The sequence below is a fragment of the Melozone crissalis genome, unplaced genomic scaffold (assembly GCF_028551555.1).
Source record: "Melozone crissalis strain CALT ecotype California unplaced genomic scaffold, PUWL_Pcris_2 ptg000027l_1, whole genome shotgun sequence".
Taxonomy (NCBI): domain Eukaryota; kingdom Metazoa; phylum Chordata; class Aves; order Passeriformes; family Passerellidae; genus Melozone; species Melozone crissalis.
Genome location: NW_026535805.1, coordinates 50,441,929 through 50,467,823, shown reverse-complemented (window position 1 = coordinate 50,467,823; position 25,895 = coordinate 50,441,929). Strand labels below are relative to the sequence as shown.

At 37.3% G+C, this 25,895-nt stretch overlaps 1 protein-coding gene across 1 annotated transcript in view; it reads right to left on the bottom strand.

Moving 5' to 3' along the window:
* REV3L (REV3 like, DNA directed polymerase zeta catalytic subunit) overlaps positions 1-25,895 on the bottom strand; it is a 112,558-nt gene that overhangs the window by 56,556 nt on the left and 30,107 nt on the right. The window contains exons 2-5 of the mRNA XM_054279122.1: positions 13,997-14,186; positions 12,551-12,625; positions 10,958-11,118; positions 6,869-6,965 (exon numbers count right to left, since the gene is read on the bottom strand). Of these exons, the coding sequence (XP_054135097.1) occupies positions 6,869-6,965; positions 10,958-11,118; positions 12,551-12,625; positions 13,997-14,186 (523 nt within the window). The remainder of the gene's footprint in view (positions 1-6,868; positions 6,966-10,957; positions 11,119-12,550; positions 12,626-13,996; positions 14,187-25,895) is intronic.

Genomic DNA, 25,895 nt, shown 5'->3' with positions numbered 1-25,895 from the left:
CAGGGCTCTAAGAAACCTAATGTAGTTGAAGCTGTTCCTGTTCATAGCAAGAGGGCTGGACTAGATGACATTTAAAGGTCTCTTTGAACCCACAATATGTCATGATTCTATGCACACTTTTAAAGACAATCCACTGCCATCATGTCCCTCCATTCCCAGTCATGCCACCAGCTAGGAAACAAGCCCACAATATGCTCAAAATGCATACTTTTCATGTCACACACTTTGGGTGTTCACTCATCAAAGGATTCAAACAGAGCTCTGCCTGCACAGTGGGCAACAGGAACTGGAGGCAAGCTGAAACTTGTATTTTGATCCCACAGTAACAAATCACTGCAAGAGCACTGGGAAACAAGACTGAGGAAAGAGGCTGCAAGAATTCTTAGCTCCCTTTACAATACCAAAACACTTCTGGGAACAAGCAAAAAGGACTATGACACAGAGTGGTCAGAGACATCAGAAATTTGGTAAAGTCTTGCTCTGACTTGTCTGGAGGATACAAATTCAAAGATCTGAGCTTCTCACTTTCACCGATTTCCTCTTTTAAAAGACAATTTAAAAACCCCAAAACTAATGGGGGTTGGAAAGGAAGATGAGGAGCCTTTCTGTCAAAAACTACAGTATTTCAATTCACATGGCACATTATTCAAATTAAAAACACTAAGATAATATCAGGCCTTTTCTGAAACAAATCTAGGATTTATCATTATAGTTGTCATTAACATTTTCATGATGAAGGCAGGGCTGGCAGTCAAAACTGCACACTCTAAAGAGTTACATGGAAGTTGATAAAGACACCTGACACACAGTAAATTCTTCATTAGACTTGAGGGAATGTCTTCCCAATACCACTGGTTCATTAGCTTGGCATTTAACATCCTTGTCAAGGTGAGCTGCTAGACACTTGCACTAGTTGAAGTCATGGCAGTAGCCCTACAAGCTTCTGCAACTTTCAGGTAAGCCACAAAGGCCAAGAAGTCATTTGTTCCCACTTCAGGAAAACCCTTGAAGGGCATATGAAAGCAGAGCAGCTTCAACTGACCCTGCTGACATTTTAATTTAAGTTTAATAAAACAAAACCATGAAGTGGTAAGGGGGGGAGTACAAACTGTCCTGAATACAGTTATTTAACATGGTTACATGCTGCTTTGGGAACTGGTTCAAATGAGTATTGGCAACAGCTTGGTCAGGTGTTAGGTTTGGTGCTTTTGCTCACCTAAAACAAACGTGTGCAACATATTGGGAAAATACACAAAGTAACCATTTTTCCCATTCTCCCTGATCAACACACATTTCCTCAGCAGCTACAGTACTGTTTTAGCAGGTGAGAAGACAGCATGAGGAAGTCAGAACATGTCTAGTCTCCTCCCAGTGGTGGTTGATTGAAAATATGAACTACTTCATGTCATTAGCAGCTGTAATGCCTTCAAATATATTCAGAAGTGCCTGTTCAATACAGGTTGCTTTATACAACAGACTAATCACCTGCCTCACATTGCATGCATTAGTTTTGCAAAGAAAAGTAGTGGTTCAGGTAATGCCAAAATCATGATTTGAGAATATCTGTATTAGAACAAGGCTGGAAAAGAATGAATTAAGAAGACCCAGGCAAAGCTTTTCAGAGCATCTATGTTTCATTTTGTAAGAAGGCATGTAAAGAGACTTGTTCACAAGATAAAACTTGTAATACAGGTATATGAAAGACAGGCATGAGTGAGGTAGTGTTGAAGGAACCCAGCTGCAGGAGAATAGAAATTTACTCTCTGAAGAAGCAAATCAGAGTTGTACAACACTGAGCTGCCATACTTGGGATACTCATACTAATTAATTTTAAATTGCCTTTTATACCTACACACTAGGTGAAAAATTGCAATACAAATCCATCTTACTTTTGTATAAAAAGCTCCAAATACATTCTTTTGAGAACAGAGAATGTGGTCCTTATTTTTGGAGAATGTAATAGTTTGTTCACACTATCCACTGAGATAAAAACTATAGTTTAGGATGAAACTTGTGCTCAAAGAAACTACCAAGGTCTGGTTTCTCAGACGTTGAGACAATGAATTAAGGTTACAGTCAACACTTTTTTAAAAAAGTGCTCACTACATGCAGCTAGGTAGATCAAAGCTCTTAAAACCCCTGAAGAAGAATCAACAAGGTTAGTATCTTAATTCACCAATATTAATGACAGCCTAAGGAAACAAGTTCTGTAATGACCCCATCTGAGGTATTTGTAATGTTAAACACACAAGAGGACAAGAGACAAAAACAAACTTCATGGAGTATCTGAAAGGTGTTACTCAACTGTGCTGATAAGGACTCTAAAACTTCACATAATAATTTTCCATGCTCTGCTCATGGCAGAAAACATGTCCTTGTTTTCAGGATGCTCAAGTGACTTAAATAATGTGCACATTATATTAAAAAATCAAACAGCTAAATGAAAACATGCACAGGCTGACAAGCGAGAAAAGCAATTATGACAGTCACAAGCTTAGCAAAAATCTGCAACATTACATATCTGCTAGACTGTGCAGAAGTGTTATTTGTCAGATCTCTCCACTTCCATATAAACTAGTGTCTAATAGCAAATCTAAGATTTAAAAAAAGAAAGTGTTTCTCAAAAGCATTCTACCAATCATTCTGCTTTTAACACATTATGTCCAAGTGGCAGACTTGACTGGCAGATACTCCAAGTCTGATGTTTACCAGAAAGTTTTCTCAATGGAATTCATAGAAGTGTTTCATCATTTATTATCAGCTGCCTGAATGGGATAACAAAATGTGTCTCATGTCCAGAACTCCTGATGTCAAAAACTGTTGGACAGCACTACCAGGTTCAGGTGACTGCTGCCCATTTCAGGTTAGGCTTTGTAGGTTTCAGTGCAATAACACTGGCAAGTATTACAACTAAAAGCCTTACAGGGATTCCTGGGCACTAGAAATTTTGGACATCATTCTACAATTACATTTTTTTAAAATGCCTTTGCCTTAATACAGTGCACTTATCATAGCAGCCAATCAATAATTTGGAGATTTGCCAGGAGCAAGAAAGGACATGGCTGGGTTGAATGCTGTTCCTGCTAAGTGGCTGAGTAGCAAGGTGCTCTCTAGCATGAAAGAGGGAGTTCAGTCACCAAGAAAATTTGACATATTCTCAAATGTTTTTTGAAATAAGGAACCATCACTAGTATTTACTCAGCAAAATGCTGTCCATGTTACATATGTGACTTTTAAATTTTGCCTATTACCTTCCAGGTATCCAGAATTGTATTTCAGCCAAGTGATACACTGTCTTCCAAAGTCAAGAAATGCCCAGTCACTGGCCCTGCTTGCTTAAACAAGAGAACTTGTTAACTGCCACTTACAGCAAGGACTTGGCAGATACATGTTGGACTATCCCTAAAATGTATTCTTAATGTACACAAAGGATAATGAGTCCAAACAGACATCCCAGTCACTAAGAATACAAGACAGGCCTAGAAATGTTGTGGTCTCAAACAACATTTGAATGTCTTTTCCCTTCTTGCTTTTTCTTGACAGAACAAGTAATAACTTGAGCATACAGCTGAAAGGTAGGGAAAGATTTATGCGATCTTCATATCTGATATAATGGAATGGACATGGAAAGAAAGAAATTTAGAAGTTCAGTGATATTTAGAAGAAACTCCAAATGCTACTGAAAACAGCAGTCAAGTGATAAAATTACAATAAATAAAACAATTTTGGTACACAATTCACAAAACGGTTACACGTCTCAACTTAAACTAGATGGAACTTGAAGAGGACTGGATAATAAAGTGAGGGGACTGTGCAGATATTGCACATGAAACTAAAAATAAATACAGCTGTTGATATGCAAGTATGTATGTTGGGAATACAGAACATATTTTGTTAAGAAAAAAGAAATAAAGGAAGAAAAGCAGCTTTACAGCTATTCAGTAATGCTGTAGCATGCAAAAATAGAAACAGCTGAGTCACAATCATTTCAGGAGACAATTAAAAGGATTTCCTTGGATAGGTATATCTTACTATCTGGGTCAGATTTACCCTCAATAAGGCTGATCATGACAATTATAGATCCATTAAGCCAACCTAGAAGCAAATTTTCAGAATTTGAAAGGAAATGAAGTAGGAAGGCAATATGAAAGTGGCACTGCAGTATGGGTTTGATTACAAGAACACTGTTTTAACCTGATGACTCCCATAAATGATCCTGGAGAAATTTTAACAGGTAAATAATTTTGTGCAGATACAGAACAGAGTAAAATCAGGACTGGAAAAGTTTAGACTTGTTGCTTTGCTATGGCATGTATGTCCCACAGCATGGGGAAGATTGTTAAGCTAGAACACCCTTAATAAAAAAATTAATTTTCTAGACAAAAGAACATTTAACATAGTATCAAATGTAAACACTTTCAGTTGCAGGAATCATAAATGAGTTCCTAATTTATTAAAGCATTTTAGGAGCTAACTAAATGTGAAATTCCTCTTGGTTATATAAAAAGGACAGAGCATCAATACAAAATGTGTAGAACTGAGTATAGACCATGGGACTGACCTTACTTCACATCTCATCAATACAGCAGTGTAGTAATGAAATATTCTGATAAGGCAAGCCAGTAGACATGCTGGATACACAACCAGATCATAGTATCAGAAAACAAAAGCAAGATAACTGGGAAGTAGAATAATAGAAACAGGATGAGAAGAGAAACATCTTGTATAAATAAATCCAAAATGTTCACAAACCAAATTGGCATGATAAATGAAACTGTAAGGTCTATGGGGAACTACCATTATCATTGCACATGATGTACAGAGAATTTGTGTGGTATATTATGTAGTATTCAGGCTTTACCTTCAAGAAATGAATTCCTGCTGGTAGAAATACAGCAAACAACTACCAGGGAAATGGACAGACTTGGGATTTTCCCCATTATTGTTAATGTTCCACTTCTGGAAGACATGTGAGTGCTGCAGAAGGACTGGCACAAGTGAGGTGCTGCACCCCTGGCTGTACATGTGGAAGTGTGGAAGGAGGAGGAAAGAAGACTTGTGGTTACAGCCATGAGAAGGCATCCTTGGCTCCTGCTCTGCTGAGCTCATCCCTCTCTGGTGTTGACAGCCAGAAGTACTACTCTGCTTTCTGTTTATCTGCCTTCCCCAGATCTGTGTAAAGTAACATCAGATAATCCTGGTCTAACTTATGATCCAACCTTAATGCTTACATAAGTTGACTTGCAGAACCAAGCCAAAAAAGAATTGAAATGGACCATGAATGAAATATGCAGCCAAAAAGAAGAAATAGCCCAAGAACAACTGCACATAAAGTGACCACAAGTTGTAAGATAAATGTTGTTGCAAAATTCCCTTGAAGTAGTAAAAGAATCAGAAAACCAGATGTAATCAACACAAGCTCATGTTCTTGCATGCTAGAAAAACCTTAAGTATGGCCTAATGCACACATTTTCTACTGGGTAGGCAAAAACTCCCAGTATCTAACACTTGCAGGAAGTGTGGCATATTGAGCCCAATAAGCTCTTCAGAGAATGACAGGATCCACCCAAAGACTGAGAAGATTACTAGATGACAGAAGGACCTGCCAATCATTAGCAAATAGCTTCAAGAATGAACTTGCTGTAGATAAATGATATAAATCAGTAGCTTCCGATACTGTGAGTTTCTCTCCCCTCCCCAACTCTGGCCACAAAATCCACAAAATTCAAAAAATATTTCATTTTCTTATAGAAGTAAAATGATTACACATTACAAACTGCATAGGTTAGGAAATGCCTAAGAAAAAGGAAAAGCATGGGAGACAGAGACGGAAATTCTAAGCTAAGTTTCTTATGTAGTTGCCATTTGAAATGGACAAACTAAATTCTCTGATAACAAACTATTCATAGAATCATACAGTCATTAAGGTTGGAGAAGTCCTCTAAGATCATCAAGTCCAATTATTAATCTAAGACTGCTAAACCATGTCCCCCCAAGCACCACATTCACAAATTTTTTGAACACTTCCAGGAGATTCCACCAATTCCTGGGCAGTCTATTCTAATACCTGATCAGCCTTCCAGTGAAGTAATTAATACTCAATCTAAACCTCCTCTGGCACTTTTATTGCTTATTATTTTAATTATTGTAAATTACTAGAAATAATTTTATTTGTTTATTATTGTTCTTATTATTACTCCCCTTTCCTCAGGCCATTTTATTTTGTCCTCCTACTTCTTACCTGGGAGAAAAGACTGACCCTCACCTGGCTGAAACCTCCTTTCAGGCAGTCATAGATCGTTAAGGTCAGCCCTGAGCCTCCTTTTCTCCAGGCTAAACACCCCCAGCTCCCTCAGCTGCTCCTCACAGGACTGATGCTCCAGACCCTTCAGCAGCTTCACTGCCCTTCTCTGGACTCACTCCAGCCCCTCAATGTCATCCTTGTCCTGAGGGGCCCAAAACCAAACTGAGATGCAAGATGTGGCCTCACAGTGAGGTCACATTAGTTAAGGATGATTACAAAAACACAATCTGTGAACTGATGTGTAAATATTCTCTATAACTATTAAATTGGCTTAACTCTTCACCAAACTCTTCATCATCAAAGTCATCATTCAAAAACCCAGAAAATAGAATTTTGCCCATTATTTCCCAGCTGGATTTTTATAACCATAAACCACAAAGCATCAGGTGACCAAGACTATACAGAGAAACTAAATAATGGTTATCTGTGTCACATAATCACTTTTGTTTTTTAAACATGCAAAACATATAAGGGTCCTTTAAATGAGAGACTGGAACTCTATTACATGCAAGTTAATGTATACAGGAACATACAGCATACAACAGAAAAACCTGGGATGCTGACCTTGGTATTTCATCTTCTTCCCATTCAGTGAAAGATACATTGCTTGAATTTTCTGGCAAATGAGTTCTATGATGTTTACTTACACCTGATGTGTCACCTAGAGAAAAAGTAGAATGAGAACCTAATTAATTTATGTGGCAATATTTTTTACAAATATCATTATATCACTGCATTTATTATTTAATATTACCGGTCCACCTGCTCCTAAAGAATTAATAGCACTTCATGATATAATTTTCATCCATTAACTATGCTATCATATATAAATGACCTAATTTTCTTTCTCAAACATAGACACATTTATATATAAAAGAAAAATATACTTCCAACACATTGACATTGTCTGAACTACATTTGTTGCATTCCAGTCATATCTTAGCCTAAATTCAATCTTCTCCTATTCGTGAAAATTTCAAAATAAATCATACAGCCTGATGTAAACTTCAGAATTTCTGGGTCCACAGTTCAAATCCCAATGGAAATTAGAAGCCAAAGAAAACACTACTTCACACTTTTCCTTTTTCTTATTTGTTAGCTGGAAGGGAATATACAACACAGTCGAGATACAGTGGTAGTAGCAGTAAGTGGAAACCTGCAATGAAGGCAGATGTCGTCTGACCTACAAATAAAGAAAACACTCCACATTTGCTCAGAGGTCTCCATGTAAGGGAGTGTGCTCCAAAGTCATGCTGGCAAAGTCCTCTCTGAAGAATTCCTACCTCTCTTGAGGTCTCCACCTGAACCCTCATTTTTCAGAGAAGGCAAAGAAAATATACACAGGATATGGCACAAGAAAGAAATCCCAGGCTCCAAGAATGGAGCTGGAGGGAGGTAGAATGGGAGAAGACTTTGAAAATTACTCAGTCTCCCACTTCTACCTAAAGGACCAGCGTGAACCTTGAATTTTCTCAGCTATGTTGGTGTCATGCACCAGCAGCTTTCTGGTATTAAATTTACCTTTCAGCCATAGCAAACACTCCTGATTTGTTAAAGTTACACCAATTAACTCAATTGTCAGTGGTCTTCAGTAATTAAATATTTATTAGAACATGTATTTTTATTCTAAAAATTTCATAATAGTCTTCCATGTGAATTCCACTACTTGGAATATTAGGTTTGTCCTCATGTAGCAAAAAGTGCTAAGTTACTACAGAAGCAATTGGCAGGCACCATGCCAGAAGAACCTCAGAAGCTACAAATGGAAGCAAGCAGGCTTAATTCCATGTGTTCCAGACCAAGCTTACTGCTCTCAGATTAGGTTCCTGCAAGCCCTGTCCCTACATCAGACTCTTCAGGGTACAGGCATGGAACATGTGGCATTCAAGTGGGCTGAAAGGACACTCCTGTGCTCATGCAGAGCCAGCTCACCTTTCAGCCACAGCTGCCCTGTTATGGTCCATGCACTTCGATGCATAACCATCGATTCTGGAAAGACAACACAAAATATCTGATCCCATTTGCACAGATCCAGCTCAAACCTAGCACACCTTACTGTCTGGGCTGTTCAAAAGTGCTGACTTGTCCTGGCCAGCTAGTCCAGGAAAAAACACGGCCATGTTTTTACTGTGTGGCACGTCAGCTAATTCTCCATATTAAAATGTAAACTGACTATGCATGGAAACAGCTCTTGTTATTTTTCATCTGCAGCTTGATTAATTTAAGTTGATGAAACAGGACTGAATAGCTATATATTTTAAAGGAAAATACATCTCACAGCAGTTATGCAAGGTTATAGGCCAACTCGTAAAATATATACTATTATTTTTTAAAAATATATGCATTTCAAATACCACACCACAGCAATTTCAGGGCATTATTCAATTTCTTCTTCCCTACCATTGCTGTTTTCATATATTTCTAAAAATTGAGTCTCAAATTACTGTATTAGTTTGTTTCTTCAATGAAGTTAATCATAGGAACAGGAATTTAAGGACACTCTATTTCCCTTCTCTTGATATAAAGATCTTTAAATACAGTGGCAATGACACATCAAGGTCTTTCAGGGACATATTACAGAAGCAGATTCAGCTACTGAAAATAAAAGTTTTGGAACAGTTACAGTGGTATGCAGTGCATGAATGAATAGGCAGCCTTCTTCACAGCCCATAAAGACAAGGCCTTGAAGAAATGAACTGCTGCACTTTCTGGATACAAGCTGATGAAGGCAGAATATTCCTGCTACAAGAAATCTGCATGCTGACCTCTCTCAGCCTTCAAAAAGACTGACTTATCTCAGTGAGAGAAACACCACTATGAACAGGCTCCTGAGGCTGCTTACTTACACTGACAAATGTGCTAACTGCCAGACTCATTTTCATATCATCTGCAAGGGAAGTAAGGGAAGCGTTTGTTGCACATCTTTTGGCAAAGGCTTTTACTGCAGTCTAAGAAACAGTGTTTGGTCTGGCCTGTGTGACACAGCTGTAGCTGACTGAAAGGAACTCCCACAACAGAGAGGCTGAGTGAGGAACAGGCAGGTAAAGTGTGTCAGGTGTAAGCAGAGGCTGTGCTTCCACACCACTCCAACAGCCTGAGCTCAGGGAGGGCTGCAGTACAAGGACAGGCTCCTGACAGCAGTGCCTCTGTAAGGCTGCACCAGGGACAAACCATTTGTCGCTTGGCTGCTGTGCCAGGAGCAATAGACAGTGATCCTGTGCCTGGGGACTCCAACAGACTGAGCTCAGGCTACTGATGCATGTGTGATATGGAGCCATGCAAAGCAGAATCAATCTTCCTAGGAGCACTGCAGCCAGTATATGATCAAGCCAGACAAAGTAGAGTCATTTTTTTCCTTTTATTTTATTGAATTCTTCCCCTATAAGAATAGTTAAAGTCCACTGGTCTCAGCCCATATTCCTCTTCCACCCCCTTGTTCCCATTCAAGACTTAGGTTTCTCATCCATAAATAAATAATGAAGGAGAATATAAACAACTTATGTTTTTTATCTATCATCTGAAAGCGGGGAAAAAAAGAGCATTGGAAAAAGAATGGAAGCAACTATTTGATACAATCCCATTGCACGTTTCCAGCAGGCTGATTTGAATATTTGGAGAACTAAAGGTACCTGACTGTATTTCCTCAGGACTGAAAACCTTGACGATGCTCTGTCCATGGCAGAGCTTTTGCCTTCCTACAGTTCTGACACTAGCAAAAAGTGTGGCCTATTGTTGGGCATGAAAAGAGCGTTTTCCTTTAAACAAGAATTAGTTATAAAACTACATGGGCTAATCCACTGTCATCTGAATATACATGCATAAAAATAAGGAGGATATTCAGCACGATTATTGCTCTACCTTTTTACAGAAAGATACTTCACCATTCCTTTCAACTTTTGCTTTAGCTATAGGAACAATTACTATTTAAGTAATCAATACTTATTTTACTAAATGTTACCTATCAAAGGCATGCTTTTTCTACTGTATCTCTCCTTTATGATGAAGAATTTAGAAGAATTAGGTATGTTTTCACCAAACTTAATTTTTATGTCAGTGGTACATCCGAAATGCCAAATTAATTTCTTAAAATGCTTCCTTTGCTCACACACTAATAATTCAAATTTTACCTTAGAGCAAATGACTTCAGCACAAACACAAGCATTTTAATTAAGAACACTGATTGTGATTAGAGCAAAATCTTTAGCCACAATTTTGTAAAGACACTACTGCAACAACAAAAAAAAAAGAATTTTAATTGATGTAAGAATCAAAACCATAAAAAAATTAAACAACAGTATTATTGTGCTATCTTTCATGTCAATTCTTCAACTAAACATCAACAATTTTTCATCTTCTAGAAAAGAGGTGTGGTCATCTTGTGAAATGGTCACAGCTGCACTGCTGACAGAACACATGTTTCTTGACACACAGCATCTCTTTTCGGGAAGCAGGCTGTTCCTCAATCCCCACACAGAGGCATAAAAAGAAAAAAAGCCTCATATGGACTTTGTTTGACACAGAACTTCAGGGAAACAACACGATACTCATTCAGCCAAAATAAAGCAAAAGCCTGACAGTGAGTGATGTCTTGTACAAAATGGTAATTTTTAGCCTTCAAAACAATTATTTGGTCTTCAGAAATAAACACCTTACCTTTTCTCCTTGCTTTTCTGAATTTCACAGCAGCCAGGTTTATTAAATTCATTCCATATAAATTGTAGTCTATAAAGAGTTGGAGGAGGTAGGGAATATGGGCTTCATGAGGCTGGTAAGATTTGTTCATTATGGCTCCACCTTGCAGAAGCTCACAAACTCTAAAAGACAAGTTAGGACATAAATAAAAAATTATTTCAGGACAACAATATTGATATTTGACTTTATCAAAATATAGAATACTTATCGACATTTTAAATTTTGCCTTCATTGTATTTTTAACTTAAGAACTGTGTTTTCACAATAACAGTTGAACAAAAATGATCTCTGCTAATAATGATACAATATTTGCGTGTAAGTTGCAAAGGGGATTTGAATCTTTCAGCTAAAAAACCATGAAACTCTCTGGAAAAAAAATTCTACAATATTCTATTCCTGCAAGTGATCCAAAAGCCATTACAGGCCATGGAAATCTTTCAACAGAACAACTGTGGCAGCTGCATGCCTACCCAGCAGTAATAAGTTTGAAAGTCTCTCTAGTTCTCATTGACATATATACAATATATATGATACATATAATGTCCTTCATGGTTTTCAAGCTACATACTGTATACTCAGAAGTATTTTATAACTCTGCAGAAGGACAAATCCTCTCTTTTAAATAGCTGCACACTAAAAAATAATTGCAAGTATTTGGGTAACTGTAAACTGGTACAATAAGTTTATCTCAAATTAACAGTATACAACTATACAACAAAAAAAAAGCACTAAGCATTTCTAAATGCAACAAACTCTGATTTAAAATAAAGTTTTATACTGAAAAAAGAAAGGAATAATTTAAGTGAAGTGTCAGTCCTTATTTGGATAGGAGCAATTCAAACATGTGGAGCTCCAAATTTTGAAACAACTTTCCCATCATCCATTAATACAGAAATTTTAAATAATGCAAAATTTCACTTGCCTAGAAGAAAAACCAGATAATCCTGTCTTATGATCATGTATTGGACCTTTCAAAAAAAGTTACAGTATGTAATAGCACATACTCAAGAGATTTTAGTTTATGCTTGGAAAACAATTCCTCCTTATTTATTTTTGAATTTACTGCAGCTACAGTAAGATTGAAATCAACAGCACTTTCATACAGCAGAACATTACTGAGAAATAGAGAAACTGTTGAATAACAAAAGCTATTCAGTTTTCCAAGCAAATCTTAAATTTAGTAATTTTTACTGGAACTAAAACCTACCAAAATTTACTTCCTAACAGATGAAATGAAGCCACGTGAGAGACAGCTATATTGTTTTCCTTAAGAGTTACAGGAAAAGTAAGCTGATACAAATTTGTGTAAGTGTTCACAAATTACAGTAAACACATAACAACTAAAGGCAAGCATGTTTTGGTATTGCTTTTCTAACATTCTACTGCTTTAAAAGATTATTGGTGTGTTTAAAATTGGTAAATTTTATAGTGTTTTGAAAACCATGAGACAATTTTGGAGATTTTGTTAAGTTATTGGTGAATCTTTTTCAAACCTGACTTTTTAATTCAAGATACAAGGAAACCAGACAGAACTTTGTACTTCAAGATCCTTACCTTTTTACCATTGCAGGATTGTAAAGATAAATCTTCATAAACTGTCTCTCCTTTTCATGGTAACCATAAAAAGGCCTGAAGAGAAAGGAATAAAAGCAAGAAGCTAGCCAGTTATGCTGTGGCATTTATTCAATGACATTTTACTATAAGGACTATTAAATAAGCATGTCTATCTACCCAGTTGAAGATGAAGATGTATTTAATTTAGGTCTTTCCCATTAACCTCTAATGCAAACAAACAAAACACGCAAAACACTCTTATGCTGCTTTGAGGCAATGAGCAGCTGACTTTCAGTAACAACTGTTCTGAAACTCTAAGGCAAGAGAGGTGCAAAAGAGGCAGGTTCTCCTAATTGCTACCTGCTCTTTTCTCACTTAACCAAGTAAAGATTGTCATCAACAGTTTCCTCTGCCCAGCTTTCACTATTGAGATGAACAGCTATTGATACAATTGATATAGTTCTCACTATACAATTGTATCAATTGTATCTCACTACAATTGATAATAGTTCTCACAAAATAACAATATCAAGACATTTGGTAGGTGACCTACTTTGTTACTGTAAAAACATCAGAAAGTTCTGACTGAAAATAAAAAGTTATTGCAGCCACTTTACTCATAATATCTAGAAGCCACAAAAAATGGCTGGGAACAGAAATATTAACTTCCTACACTCAAACAATTAGAAAGAATGTATTCCAGAAATGCATGAAAAAAGCAAATAAAACATAGTATTGCACAACACTGAAAATTAGCATTTACATAGTTTTGAAGATGAAAAACTGAATGCATGTAGCTCAATTACCGGTGCTCTTCAAGGATATTTTCCTATTACTCATTATGATTTGAGTTATTTTTCAACCTTTGGTTATGCAAGTTAAATAAAAATTAACTAAAAGAATCCTTAAAATGCTAACAGTCAATATAGACAGCTACACCAAATAAAGCACAGTGGTCATCTTGACAGATTACCAAAAGAATGTTTAAGGGCCTCCACTTCCTGGCTTGTGCTGCTCTAAGAATCAGACAGATAAAGATGACTTGAGAGTCTCATGGGGGCAATTTTATGTAAACCAAAAACAAAAAAGAAAGAAAAAAAAAAAGAGCACCTAAATTCAGGCTCCTGCAAGACATGCCTGATCTCAGGGAATAGAGAATAATTCAGAGGTAGAACTAAGAAGAACAGATTGTGCAAAATTATAGACACTAGGATACAATTTAGGAAAAAATGGTTGTGTCAAGAAGGTTTTTTGGGAAAACCTGTTAACTGTGTTAAGGTCAAAGCAAGTGAGAAGAATAATTAAGAAGTTGTACAGCCCTGTATGAAGACATACATGGGTGGAAGATGAAAAAAGATTAGCACTGCAATCATCCAAGTCCAAATAGTACGACTGCAAAAAGCTATTCAAAACAAGCAACCAAAACTCCTCACAGGTCATACTTACATTCCAGACACTAATGATACTTTGAAAACATGCTGGACAGTAGAAGATGGATTTCCTAAAGCCACATTGAGTGCCCTGTCAATGCTGAACGCCACTTGACGAAGGTAGCACTCTGGATGCTGTCCAAAACCATCGTACGGTACATAGAGGTAAGGGAAGATACCATGTAAGTGGAGACAAGTCTTCTGACCTAAAAACAAAAGGTAAACATTTATTTTCTAGTGACTACTTTTTCTTCTTCTTAGTAGTTGCTACATCTGAGTTTTTTCATATTACTTTCAGGTTCTTCAGACAGGATAAATTTATGAGGCAAGTGCAGGTGTGTTTCAAGCAAAAGGTACTAACGTACAGCAGTTCTCACACTTGATCCATTGACAAAACCAAAACAGAACAGATGTGGTTACCTGACATAGCCATGACTACACCTGTGTAATAGAATCCACTACTAATTGTTTTCTTTATAGAAACAACAAAACATCTCTCTAAGATTACCTTTTGATACTGGAGATTACCTTTGCATACTGGATGCTTAACAGTTTCTCAGCCTTTGTGAAAAGTTCTCAGTAGCAATTACACAATCTCAGAAATTAAAAAGAACATCCAGAGCACCTATGAGGCAATTCAGTATTCTAGTTATTAGGGTGTAAATTGGGATGTGGAAAAAACACCAGGCAACTTTCAACTTTTAACATCTGTAGATCCCTCAGAGATTTCTACTCCATCTGCAAATCTCTAGACTCCTAACAACACACTTATTTCTCAGCATTAGTTTCTGTGAGTCTGCAGCAAGAGCATAGTGAAAGGACACACCATGAAAACCTTTGTGCTAGACCAGTCTGAGCTCCTCATTCACACAAGGCAGTACAGTAATACACACTGGGGCCTCCCAAACCCACCACATTTTTAGGGGGACTAGTCTCAACTACAATGCATGTTATCTGCTCTTTTCTCACCACAATGCAACAAAGCATGCATTTGGTGGCATCCATTTGCCACCTTTTCAGTCCCCAAAATCATTCATGACTTCTCAGTGGCCAGTGAAAACCTTTCACAGGAAAATACTGTAAGCATGTGTTGCTGACTAACAACCACCACCACAAGGACAGGCAGCACATATCCCTTTGCATTTTGTTTGGATGAACTCCCTGCATGAGGACAGCAAAACTGGCTGTGCTTTCATCACCCAGGAGATGAATGCTACAAAAAGGGAACACAACTTCACTGGTCCACAAGACCAATGAAAAGACTTCTAAAAGCCCATTCTTTCAGACTGAGGTTATTTCTTAGCTGGTGGAGCTTGCCTGAAGTATTTACACTCAGTCATGTCCCAGTGGCCACCCACTGAAGACAGCTTATGCCCATTGAAGTGCAGCAATAACAAGACTTTCAGACTGGGGACTGCCTGCAAATCTTTTACACCTGTGAAAAGCATGCCCAAAAATCCCACTAACAGCACAGCTTTTTTGCCTCTTTTTTAAAACTGGGGTCAGATGTGTTGTTCTTCAATTATGTTTAGAAATAAAGAAATTGATCAAAAAACTGGTACTACAAGTCCATTTTCTGAGCTGAATTTTATTCTTCTTGCAAGTCAGCTGCATCAAGTCTCCTCATCAATGTTGAAATACAATCTATATATGCATTCATAATGTTGAAGTCACCATCTATGAATTCTGCCCATGTCTTTTAAGGTATTTCAGGAGAATAAAATTCTTATTTACGTACCATGTTTTTCAAACAAAAATTCATTAAGAGAAAGGGAAAACTAAAAAACCTAAGAACTACAGGTTTGAGGGTTTTTTAAAAACCAAAAATAAAGGACAGTAAAAGCTTCATATGGCAGAAAACTTCTTTACCTCTAAGGTGGAAAAAATGATCTATTAGTAGCATGTGAACTGAGAGGACTGATTTGTACAGTGGTAGCAAACCATTTATATTCTATACCAAGTCACCAACAAATCTGAGTGTATACTGATGGCTGTACTTAGGATTGATTTTGAAATAAAGGAGTCCCCCATTTAAATATAATTATCAGAAAATTAATAGTTCTTTGAAGTCCTACAGGTTCTCTATTCAAGTTTGGTTGGTTGGTTTTGGGAAGGATTTGAGTTTGGGTTTTTTTATTACTTTTTGTTGCTAACCTGGAAAGAGTGGGTTGTTCTTCTTGTTTTTTTAAATGTATCCCAGGATCATGTTCAGGGGAAAATTTAAACTAGTTCATGAAGTAATTTGTCTGAATGCTCACTGCAGCTTAAAAAAACAAGTGAACAAACCAACTCACCCCAAGCTAAATTTGATATTGAAATACAGATTGAATTTCTATATATACAAATATACATGTCTATACCCCCATTAATTTTACAAATTCAGGTGTTTGCTTTCTAGAACTCATCAGTCAGAATCAGTTCTGTGCTTATACATTTTATTTGCACTACTTGCTATGGACTCCTTTCAAGAGCATGAATTTTTTCATATTTAAAAAAATATCTTAGCTTTAATGGTTGTCCAAGTATTCCGAGCTGGAGTTAATTTATGATCCCTTAGTTTTTTATGTCATAATTTAGGACAAAATTGCAAAGCACCAGAATAAACAGAACGGTGACACAGTCTAAACTTACTGTACTTAAATTCAGGTTCCTTTCAAGTTAAGCAGCTATTTAACAATTCTTGCTGAACTGAAAATGTACTTTTATTGTTGAATAAAAATGAGAACACGTACAAAGAAAGTTTCCTTCTGTTCCCTTCCCCTGTACTCCCCTTTATGTGCAAAAAAACTCATGAAAAACACTGGCTTTGGATTGAGCAGAGTCAAATTGCCACTTAACTCCAGGGAAATCTTAAAGAACACACACCCTGAGCTGCTTTCCATTTTTGATTCTGCCAAGAAAGCAAACAAGTTACTGCTGAGCTAAGACTCCTATTAGGCTAACAGCAGTCAAGTTACATGGGTTTACACAGCTACTTACTTTGATCCTCGATAGTATTGATTTCTTAATCGTGATATTTGGTTACACTGCTATTTTTACTTAAAATTGACATGATTAGAAGTCTGACCCTGTTAAGAACAGTCATGTATTTCCATCATTTAGGTAAAATCACCAAAGTGCACCAAATATCATGGTATTGAGTTTGAAGCCCAGACTCCAGTAATAGCAACCATGGTTTGCACTAACCCATTAAAAATTCTAGTGGTTTCTTTCCAATAGAGCCACAAGGAGAAAAAAGATCAGCCCACTGAGGATTTCAGGCTACACAGACCTGCCAATTTACAAGAATTAAAAACTTGGCTTGGGAAAAGGTTAATGAGTTTTATGGTTTAAATATGTTAATCTTATGCTCCTGTTTCTTTTTGGAGATACAGAAAAACAAATTTGTGCCACTAGAATAGCAATGACTGCTACAGTGCCCACTTACAGTGACCAGATGATGTTATTTTTGTATCTGTTCATCAGTTTCTTCACATCTGTAGAATCAGTGGAAGGGATGCTCAACAGCAGATTCTGCATATGACCGCTCTCCACAGAATATCTGGATACAAAATTGGCCACTGATGGGACAAGCAACAGAAATGTTTTCATTCTGTGCTCTCTTAATGGGCCTGAAAGAATGAGGTCTGCACTGGCTGAATCACCTGCAGATCAAGCATCTCAGTATGACTCAAGGAGACTGCTAATTAAAGCACCTATAAGTAAAGCTGAGGCTTTATTATGAGTCTTTGTAAGGCACTGAATGAAGTGGTAAATGAAGGAACACAAAAATTGCTGCTGTAACATAGAAAAACGGCAGTACACAAAACCTTGAGATATTATGAGATACTCAAGTAGCAAACTGGCCATTTTCTCTGAAAAGAAGACACTGCCAACTAAACATCAATATGGATGAATATTCATAATAATAATTATGAATTAATACTTCAAAATTAATACAAATGCAGTATTTTCATACAGTATAGAAACAAAGCTCACCTGAAAAACCCATACTTCTAAAAGCAAGTGGCATAAATGTTACTGAAGTATTAAAATAAAGCATTTTGCATACTTGATCCATGAGAGAGATACTAAGAAAGTCAATCTGGTATTTTTTCTGGAAGATGGTTGCCATATACATTACTATTAGGAGCATATACCAAGCATAATCCTTCAGCTACTCTATAATTTTTAGTGTTACAAGAAAAATCTGTAGCAACCGTAAGATAGAAAACGTCAATATTATCAGAAGAGAACTGAAACCAGAATGATAATGCAATATCAAGATACAGGAACTGATGTCTTCAGACCGCCAAAATGCTCAGCCATGACGAATGATCTGGGAGGGATGAAACTGAGATGCAATTTACACAGAATGAGTGAAGCTGGAAGGACCTCTGAAAGTCATCTTGCCCAGCCCCTTGCCCAAGCTTATGAACACCTAATTTCACAGCACAAGAAATTAGAGAATCTGAGAATTATTATTCAAGTGTCCTCAGAGAAGTGCCTTTTCATCATTTGTAAACATTGACTTTGATTTAAACTTCTAAATCTTTCTTACACCAAGATCAAATTGGACAAATTTCTGTACAAAAGAAATATGTGAACATTATTAGTAAGGGAACTTATTTAATTGTCCAGTTCAGGAATAAAGTTTGCAAATAAGACAGAAAAGGAGAACATGAACATCTATGTATACATTCCAAGAGAAAACAGAAGTCTGTCTGTTTTAAGTGGAATTCCACACATACAAGACTACCTGCTGGCTCATATTCCATCAAGGGGAGAGCTTCTGTAGATACTGTCTCCATTTATTTCCTCCAGAAGCCTTACAGTTTCATGGGAGAACTGTCTGAACAAAGCATGTAGATGACCACAGAAGGCAATCAGGTTGGCCAAGAATGATTTACATTGAGTAAATCCAATCTGATTACTCTAATTTCCAATAATGAATGAGAACATGTTCTACAGTTGTGGTACAGTTCAATTAACTTTTCATAAATGATACTCAAAGCTGTGTAGCTCCTCTACTGTAATTCTTAATTTAGAAACTGACTACAGAATCCTCACAGATGGAACACAGTGCTGGAAACATTCTGAATAGATGTCTTCTTTAGTATTTAGAAAACAAAAACTAAATCTAGATAAATATGACTTCAGAGAACAGTTCAACACTGGTCTACATGCAGTCATATTTTGCTGTGATATTTCTGCTACAGAACAAGCTGATCCCATTATAAGATGCTAAGCAAAGCCATAGGGAACAATGGTGTGGGAGTAATACAGAAACTACAGCAGTATTTAGAAGCATGGCAAAACCCTAAGATTTTAGGAAATTTGGGCTGGGAATTAATAAAGAGATGCAGAAGACGGAAGACAAATGGCTTTTCATACACTTGCAATCTGTTAGAAGTACTTCAAGTACAGTTTTGTAAAGTGGAAGGACTAACAAAGGAAGGGGAAGTATTAGAAGAAGAATGCACACAAACATGTCAAGTGTCACTACAGGATGCAGAAAAAATAAGGGATTTCTTCCCTTTAACAGCAACAGTAAAGCAGAATAATTATAAATCAAAAGACATGACACTACCATCTTAAAAAGAAAATTGGTATTTTCAACTACTCTTGAACCACTTACATTTAAAAACACTTGAAAAATGAACTGTGAATAGTGATGCCTACAGAGAATTTGAAAATTAACAATTCTATTGTAAAAAGAATTCTAAAAATGAAATTTTTAAAGTGGAATATTATCAGAAGTCAATTTCAAATATGTAAGAGAGGCATTCATTTTTTTACACACAAACAATGAGCAAACCCCAAGAAAAAGCACAAAAGTTGAAACAGTTTATTTAATACATCAACTCAACGAAGATATTCTGATTATCTCTGTAAAACTACCTCCTCCTGACTGGAATTGATTAGGATGGATCTTTTCGGAATTCCTGCTGAGACATTAGAAAACAACCTCAGAAGTAATACTGATAAGCCCAGCTGTTTATAGGATGCAAAGGTACATCCAGCAGAAAGGAACATCTACTCCCTACTGTTATCACCAAGCAAAAATAACTGAAATATAACTCAAAAAATTTATTGTTATGCAGTCCAACTGAAACCAGGAAAGTCCAGAGTGGGATAAGACAATTTAAAAGTATCTCCAGAAATAATGGAGACCAAAGAAGGTAAGCATCTCAAAAAGCAAAGATAAGCTATGTACAAACCATTCTTCAAGCTGATGACTGTGAGTTATGAGAAACAGCCATAGTTATTTTCTTCTTTTCTTAAGACATACAAGATGAGGACAGGTATTCACTTACTAAGGATCTGTCTATAAAATGAACCCCATACAAAATATTATTCTTGCTTCCTCTATTGACAGATTACTCATGTAAGCAGCTGGACAATATCAGTAACTATTTCTAGACTGAGTGTCAAAAATCACTATGAAGCCAGCCAGCTAAAATGAGCTAAAACACACAGAGGAGGGAAATGCAGCTGGCCCCAGCTACAGACTCTAGCTATCATACTGAGTGAGCTCTTGGCACTCACAGGCTGGCAGCCAGGTCCAAGCTGCCATTCTGGTACTAAACACAACCACATGAAAGCAACACAGGCAGACTATGTTAGACCACACTGACCAAAGCACAGCTGAACAGAAAAGAGTGTATTTACTAGTCTCAGGTAAACTGATGAGGTGTACTTCTCCACATCCTGTAAAATATGAAGAAACAAGTCAGTAATAAAAAAGGAGGGCAGAACAGTCACACAGCTTTTGGTTTCCACTTCCCTCCCCAACTGTTCATTAAAGACTGACACTGCCACACAAGTCTATCTTACTGATCTCTCTTGGTGCAAATTACACAAGTCACACGTAAATGGAGACTGGTGCACAGACAGATATTCAAAGAAAAAGTTTTTGTAATAACTGAACTTTCACTTCCACAGGAGGCTCATCTTCCATTCTATTTAAATACTGCAATGTGTGTGCACTGCTCCAGCCACAACTCATCCCTTTGTCCTGTGCTACACAAAAGCAACTAAAACATTCTCATTCAACAGGTATTTTTCTGTCAGCTGCAGAGCTAGTTGGATAAAAAGCACCATAAATTATTACCAAAAATTATTTGTTACTCTAAACTGCAGGCAAAAAACTCTCTGGCCTTGTGGTAAGGTTAACAGTGTTTTCATCAGTATAATCCTTCATAGACACCTTTCAGCAATGCTGACTATAAATTCCTGGACAACACCAAGCTTATGTAATCTCCCCAGAATGACACACTGTAGAGCATATACACTCATACACTCATGAGTCACATTATTTTATGCTGACAATGAAATAACATCACATTCTGTTTGTTTTCTCTTTCTGTATTCTTTAAATGGCACTAAATAATTCTATAAATATTTCTTGAAATTTTTGGGTTTGTATCTGCATTAAGATCTCTCACTTGCAGGTAACTGTCATTTCAGCCCACTCCTTGAGCTGATGAAAACTAGAGGATGTGCTCCACAAATACAAGCACTGCTCTTAGCCTACTCATAAGCAAATCTGCAACACTTGGTACTCCTTATCACACATACCCTTTTATTTCAATTAAAAAATTATGTTTTTATTTTTATGTTTTAGGCTTATAATTTTTGGACAAGTAGCAACTTAGTAGGAAGTACTTCCTTACTACAGACACCCTCCAAATTTCTGTGTAAGCTTTTGAAATGACTACATGATGTGTAACAGTAATAGTAGGGGGTAGAATCTCATGACCCAGGAAATAAACTGTATTCTTAGTATCTTGCTAACTCTGTGTTCCAGGTTTATGTGCCAAGTGTTTGGCAGAGGAGGGGTTGCTGTGGGAAGAGGCCAGAAGAGGCTGCCCTGTGCAGGACACGTCCAGACCCACCAGACACACTGCAGAGCAGAGCTGAGTCCCTCAGCCAAGCTGGGGACACTCCTGGGAGAACATGTTTAGGAAAAGGAACACCACAGTCAGAGGAAAAGTGGAGGAGGAACATCTCCATGGAACAGCAGAAATTCCCTGCAGTCCATGGAGGATGCCACAGTGGAGCACAAGGATATTCCTGAAGGAACTGAAGCCCACAGAGAGCCCCCGTCAGAGCAAAGCCATGATGAGGAAGAAGGCAGAGACACCACTGTGTACTGGTGCAACCCCCCTGCCACTCTCCATGTGAGCCGGCATGGCAAGGGTGGGGGATGTGAGAAACAGAGCTGAGCCTGGGGGAAGGGGGGATGAAAGGTGTGCTGTTTTGAATTTCTTTCTCACTACCTGAATCAATTTTAGTTGGCAATAAAACAGCTATTTTTTCCCAAACAGAATATTTTTTGCCTGCAATGATAATTGGTAAGCAACTTCCCTATTGTTATCTCAACCTATTGTTTTACTGTTTCTGTTTTTCCTATTTTACTCCCTTCCATTACCAGACTGGGGGTGGTGGGCTGCACAAGCAGGCAGCTGGATGGAAATTTTGCTGTTGGTCAAGTCTGGCTGAGCACAAACCACTTAACAGAAATGATTCTCTGGATGTCAACCTCTAAAACATACTATGTCAGACAGTAAAGGTACCAAAGTAAAGCAAGTCTTAGTGTTAGCAGACTCCTATTTTCTACCTTGTGATCTCTAACTGCACCAGAAAACTTCAGAGGGTGTTACAGCTGCAAATCTCTACTTTAAGCCTTTACTCAGAATAGAAGTTTCAGTCTACCAGATTTAATTCAATAAAAACAATATACAGCCTCAATCACCAAAGTAACAAAACCTTTCAATGCAACATTAAAATATTTAACCACAAACTTGACTAAAATAAAGTAGTCCTACTATCATAGCTTACATTAAGTGATGTATTGGTATAAATATCGTCTGTTTGTTGTGTTAATACATAATTAAACAATGTGGGAGACAGTATTATCCTTTACAACAAATGTACTTAAAAATATATTAGTGAAAGATATGCCTATTCATGAGTCTTCCAAAAAAGGTTGTGCATGAAGGTGGAGAACATTCAAGACACTTCCTTGTGGGGGAGAAACTCCAGCAAGCAGACAGAAAGATAAAATGCTTTAGATCCATTGAAGTTTTTTAAGTTGAGATTGCATATACCTCAAATCCTTATCATAGTTTTTCCTAGATATTCTCATGACAGGATCTTTCAAGCAAGGGAAACAATTTTCATCTGGTAACAGCAGCACTAGGTGTGCCATGAACCCATCCTCAGCCAAACTCAATTCTATAACGCAGTTACAGAGGGAGCAGTTCCATAAGTGACTTAGAGAAACCATATCCTCAGAAACTGGTGGTCTGAATCCTGATTTATCTAGCAGAACTGTAAACCCTGAGCAATTCTAAAGTTTGTATCACACACATAGACAAAAATGTTACCAATCCCTTTTTGATTATATAATTTTTAAACTTCAATTTAGCAGTTGTTCAATAATTATACTTATCATCAACAGACAGTCAGGATTGACTTGAGAAGTACTGTGCAAGTGCAAACACAGTAGTTTTAAAGAGTGCAAACAACAGCAGCATTAGAAAAAATTCAGATTACAGCATTTTTCAGTATTTTTTAAAATTGTTTTCCTTCACACTAAAGAGCACAGTATATGGAAATCACACTACAGTAATGTTTTATTTTATTTTGCCTGTCAATATATTAGATAGCCTCCTTGCTTTACAAGAGACATGGCAGGGTAAGAGTCTCATAGAAGAAAAAAAGACCTTGAAACCAAAAGTAAATGAAACGAACTCTTTTTGGACCTTTCCTACGGTATTTTAAAAGAATCTACATTTTAGCTTTTTGCCTTCTACTGCAAATACAGTCCTCAGGTGTCTGCCACACCCTTAGCTGTGGGCACTAATAAGCAGGGTCTTTACTGATTCATTTCCAGGTGAACAAAGACCTAAACATCCACTAAATCATGACTGAAGTCGATAGATGCTAAATGCAGGCACAGCATTTGTCATTCTTTACATGTGCTATTTTTATGCCATCTTCTTTCTTGTTTTACAAAATATGTAAATGAATGCTCTTTCAGTAATACAGCCAATGCTATTATATTCTACACATTTTGCAATAGTACTAAGTATCTTAATTCCTATTTTAGGGGTTTTTTTTCAACATACTACTTTCCTTCCTCACCCTGAATTAGGCACCCATCCCCCTCTTTTCATCTTCTGTAAAGTCTAGTGTCTTTTGGCAGCACTGCAAGGCTTTCATGGCTATTTGCCTGCTCCAGGCCTTTGTTTCTGCAAAGAATGCCCAGACTTTGTAGTATCCTTATCTTAGGCTTGTCACCATCATTAACTGAGAACACACACACTGCTCTACTTCTTCACATAATTAGAACTACAAAATCTTTTTCTGTTCCAGTGCTACAGCAAAAAAATTTAAACATCTGAGCACTTTACAGAAAGTATGCATCCAAAGACTGCTTGCCTTGTATAGATCATTTCATGTGGTTGCCTTGTATATACTCAGCAGCCTTCAGAGTAGCTGTAAAACTTGTGTAGACTGGATGCCTCGCTTGCCAAGGCAATGTATTTATAGCAGTATCTGCATTCTTTAAGGAATGTTTTGAAGTGTTACTCAGAAATATCTGTTGCAGATCTAGTGTCACCCAGCCCAAATACTCCTGTTTTACAAGGTCATCTCACTGGCTATTGTATTTTGAATTGCTGAAATTCTGTGCACAGCACAACTAACTAGTGACTACTTTTCTGCACTGAAAAGAAAGGATCTCCCTCAAAAAATCAGACAAGCAATCTAGTTTCACATTTTAAGCGAGTATCAAAATGTGCTGAAGGATTACTCAATCTTTACACTGCTCCGTTCAGATTTGAATTCTCTTACCTCCCTTTCCCCAAATCTATGATAGCAGTGATACACAGGCAGTGTCACAGAATCACAGAATTAGGTTGGAAAAGGCCTCCAAGATCAACTGCAACCTATGACCAAACACCCGTGTCAACTAAACCATGACCCTGAGTGCCACATCCAGTCTTTCCTTAAACACCTCCGGGGACAGTGACTCCTCCACCACTCTAGGCAGCCCATTGCAATGCTCAACCTCCTCCTTCTTGTGAAGAAATTTCTCCTAATATCCAACCTAAACCCTCCGTGGTGCAGCCTTAAGACTGTAGCCTTTGTGACTGAGACACTAACAAGTTTTTAAATAAAAATAAAAATAATACTTGAGCAATATTTGAGGTTTTGTCTAATAGCATTAATAAAATGTGCATCAATAGCAAAATAACGGCATTAAAATACAAAGACTTCCCCTCCCTAGGTTCTCAGTAGCCCTATAGCTAATATCCAGTTAGCACAGGAAACAACAAAAAACCAAATAAAAGCCCCTAAAAAACGCCACCACAATATAACCCTTCCAAAAAAAAAAAAAAAAAAAAAAAAATTTACACTCTGCATGAAGAGGGGGCCCAAACAGGTAAACAGAGATTAAAAAAAAGTCAGAGTGGGAGGTATTGGTGTTAGAGGAGAACAGGGCCAATCTACTGACAGAAATCTTAGTGAGTGCTAGAACAAAGCGCTACTAGTCAAGCCCTGGACTCCTCACATATATTATTAAAGTGTATTTGTACAACTGATAGTGACTGTCTCACAAAACCTTAGCTACACATGATACAGAGCAAAGACCTGGAATTTGCAAGTCAGAACAACATGCTGAATGATTTACCTGCATAATGCATATCTCATTTGTCACAGCAGTCAGAAATTCATGCCAATGAAGCAGACACCAACGCACACAGAAAGGTTCATCATTGAGGCAGATGAATATCACTGTAGTAAACAGAGAGCACTCCCACCTCTCCCTCGGAATTTTTACTGGGATGCTGAGTAGGTCATATGTTAAAAAGGCAGAGGGAGCCTTTATTGCAGTGAGATAGTTAAAATGGTTTAGAAAACAG